At 44.9% G+C, this 3,464-nt stretch overlaps 1 protein-coding gene across 1 annotated transcript in view; it reads right to left on the bottom strand.

The window, feature by feature from the left end:
* Nucleotides 1-550: 550 nt before the first annotated feature.
* The window catches only part of LOC111964614 (glutamate receptor ionotropic, kainate 2-like), a 188,741-nt gene continuing 185,827 nt past the window's right edge, over nt 551-3,464 (bottom strand). Inside the window, exons 8-9 of the mRNA XM_023988460.3 lie at nt 889-1,032; nt 551-565 (exon numbers count right to left, since the gene is read on the bottom strand). Of these exons, the coding sequence (XP_023844228.1) occupies nt 551-565; nt 889-1,032 (159 nt within the window). The remainder of the gene's footprint in view (nt 566-888; nt 1,033-3,464) is intronic.

The following is a 3,464-nucleotide window of genomic DNA, read 5'->3' as shown; positions in this document are numbered from 1 at the left end:
TACAGTGGCCATGCAGTGATAGTTCAGTGTTAGCCTGTGATACAATGGCCATGCAGTGATAGTTCAGTGTTAGCCTGTGATACAGTGGCCATGCACCGATAGTGTAATGTTACCCTGTGTGTCAATCTGGATCGACAATGCAGTGGTGTATAAAGACCATCAGGCTAAACAGCGGTGTCATTTATGAGGGCTGGCGTCCACCCTAGTACTGGTCCACAGGCTTAGAGAGAGAGAGCACTAGAAGTGGCGAGATGTGAGATTATTTGCGCGGCGGTTCGAGACCAAGAGCTTTAATATGTCAAAACCTCATCCCCCCATTCCTCCCTCACCACCCTCCACCCACGCCACCCCCCAGCCACAAGCAGTGTGAGTGTTCTGGTGATATCTCACAGAGCAAACAGAACAGAACACGGTAGCTAGGCTTTACAGACCCTAAATATAGCCTGGGCTATATATCTTTAACTGCCTAACAGACAGGGAGGTTTGGATTAACCGCCCCAGTTTCCAGAATCTATCTAGCACACTGAGGAATAATTAGCCCAGATGAAGATTATGTAGACCCATTCTGTAGGGACATGATATGAAAACAGAGAGACAGGTTTAAGAATAAGATGGTTGCTGCTCTCGGAGCAGTATGAACGTACATACTGTAAAAATGCAGTAAAAACAAAGCCTTTCTCTTTCATTTACATTGATTTCTTTGATTGCCCCCCTGTCACCATCCAGCTTGTCTCTCTGTATGTCTCTCTTGTGTGTCTCTCTCCTATGTGTGTTGTAGGTGTTCTCCTGTGTGTGCAGGCTATCTCTCGCTCTTTCATTCTCTCTCTCCATGTCCATCCCTCCCCTGCCTTTCCAGTGGGCCGGTGTGTAATGTGTAATACTACGTACCTCTTTGATGAGGGCCATGAATCTGTTCCCAAAGCGCCAGGGTTTGTGTCTGTTGCACTGTAGGGAGCTGACAGTGATCTGCTGAGACTGCTGCACGGCCACGGCCACCACGTGCACGGCATCGTACATGAGCGCAGCGTCCGTCTGGAAAACAACAGAGAGAATGTAGAATTTAAATGTTTTATATACACTGAACAAAAATATAAACGCAACATGCAACACTTTCAAGGGTTTTACGGAGTTACAGTTCATATAAGGAAGTAAGTCAATTGAATTAAATAATTTATGCCCTAATCTATGGATTTCACATGACTAGGCAGGAGCGCAGCCATGGGTGGACCTGGGAGGGCATAGGCACACCCACTTGGGAGCCAGGCCAACCCACTGGGGAGCCAGGCCCACCCACTGGGGAGCCAGGCACACCCACTTGGGAGCCAGGCCCACCCACTGGGGAGCCAGGCCCAGCCAATCAGAATGAGTTTTTCCCCACAAAAGGGCTTTATGACAGACAGAAATACTCCTCAGTTTCATCAGCTGTCTCCGGGTGGCTGGTATCAGATGATCCCGTTGAGGAAAAAGCCGGATCTGGAGGTCCTGGGCTGGGGTGGTTACACGTGGTCTGTAGTTGAGAGGCCGGTTGGACGTACTGCCAAATTCCCGAAAATTACGTTGGAGTCGGCTTATTTTAGAGAAATTAACATTACATTCTCTGGCAACAGCTCTGGTAGACATTCCTGCAGTCAGCATGCCGATTGCACGCTGCCTCAAAACCTGAGACATCTGTGACATTGTGTGACAAAACTGCACATTTTAGAGTGGCCTTTTAATGTCCTCAGCCCAATGTGCAACTGTGTAATGATCATGCTGTTTAATAAGCTTCTTGATTGCCACACATGTTAGGTGGATGGATTATCTCGGAAAATGAGAAATGCTCACTAACAGGGATGTAAACAAGTGGCCAACATTTGAGAGAAATGTGCTTTCTGTGCATATGGAAATTTCTGAAATATTTTATTTCGGCTCATGAAACATGGGACCAACACTTGTTGCATTTATATTTTTGTTCAGTATAATTTCATCAGTCTGTTGTCCCCACTTGCTTCAAGATGTCCAACATTGTTCCTGTACCCAAGAAAGCGAAGGTAACTGAACTAAATGACTATCGCCCCGTAACACCCACTTCTGTCATCATGAAGTGCTTTGAGAGGCTAGTTAAGGATCATGTCACCTCTACTGTTCCTGACAGCCTTGGCCCACTACAATTTTCATACAACAGATCCACAGATGACGCAATCGCCATTGAACTGCACACTGCCCTATCCCATCTGGACAAGAGGAATACCTATGTATGTTCATTGACCACAGCTCAGCCTTCAACACCATAGTACCCTCCAAGCTCATCACTAAGCTCAGGACCCTGGGTCTGAAACCCGCCCTCTGCAACTAGATCCTGGACTTCCTGATTGGCCAACTCCAGGTGGTGAGGGTAGGCAACAACATCTCCCCATGCTGATCCTGAACAAGGGTTGCATGCTCTGCCCCCTCCTGTACTCCCTGTTCACTCATGACTGCGTGGTCACTCACTTCTCCAACTCAAGTTTGCTAATGACACAACAGTGGGAGACCTGATTACCAACAATGACGAGACAGCCTACATGGAGGAGGTGAGGGCATCTGGCAGAGTGGTGCCAGGAAAATAACTTMTCCTTCAATGTCAACAAAACGAAGGAGCTGATCGTGGACTTCAGGAAACAGCAGAGAGAGCATGCCCAAATCCACATTGATTGCTGCCCTATCTACATAGTCATTGAACACTGGTCACTTTAATAATGTTTCCATACTGTTTGACCCACTTTATATGTATATACTGTATTGTAGTCATGGCTCATCCTATATAACTACTGCTGTACACAACCTTCCTATTCATATACTGTCCATACTGTCTATACACACCATTATATACATACAGTGCCTTCAGAAAGTATTCAAASCCCTTGACTTAATCCGCATTTTGTGTTACAGCCTGAATTCAAAATGAATTAAATAAATAAAAAATCTCACCCATCTACACACAATACTCCAGAATGACAAAGTAAAAACATGTTTTTAGACACTTTTGCAAATGTATTACAAATTAAATACATAAATATCTATTTTACATAATTATTCACACCCTGAGTTGATACATGTTAGAATCACAGCTGAGTCTTTCTGAGTAAATCTCTAAGACAAGGTTCCCCAACTGGTGGCCCTCTGTCCGAATTTGGCCCGCGGGTGTTTTGTTTTGCCCCCCCCAAGTTTTCTGAGCAAAAAAATAAAGACAAAAGTTGGAGAAAAAAAATGTGTGTGTAATTTTCATTGTTGGACATAAAAGACTGTTATTAAAGAAAAAACAGCAGGAAATTAGCTCCATGTGATGTTAACTTTTACTGCCTCAGAAACCCGGATCCGGGAGCACCCCCCACCCCCCACACACTGATTAGCATAGATAGCATAGCTTCAGAAGTAGATAGTAGCATCTAAATATCATTAAATCACAAGTCCAAGACACCAGATGAAAGATACAGATCTTGTGA

The sequence above is a fragment of the Salvelinus sp. IW2-2015 genome, linkage group LG6.1 (genome assembly GCF_002910315.2).
Source record: "Salvelinus sp. IW2-2015 linkage group LG6.1, ASM291031v2, whole genome shotgun sequence".
NCBI classification, from domain to species: domain Eukaryota; kingdom Metazoa; phylum Chordata; class Actinopteri; order Salmoniformes; family Salmonidae; genus Salvelinus; species Salvelinus sp. IW2-2015.
The sequence above is the reverse complement of the archived record's forward strand: the minus strand, read 5'-3'. Positions and strand labels throughout refer to the sequence as shown.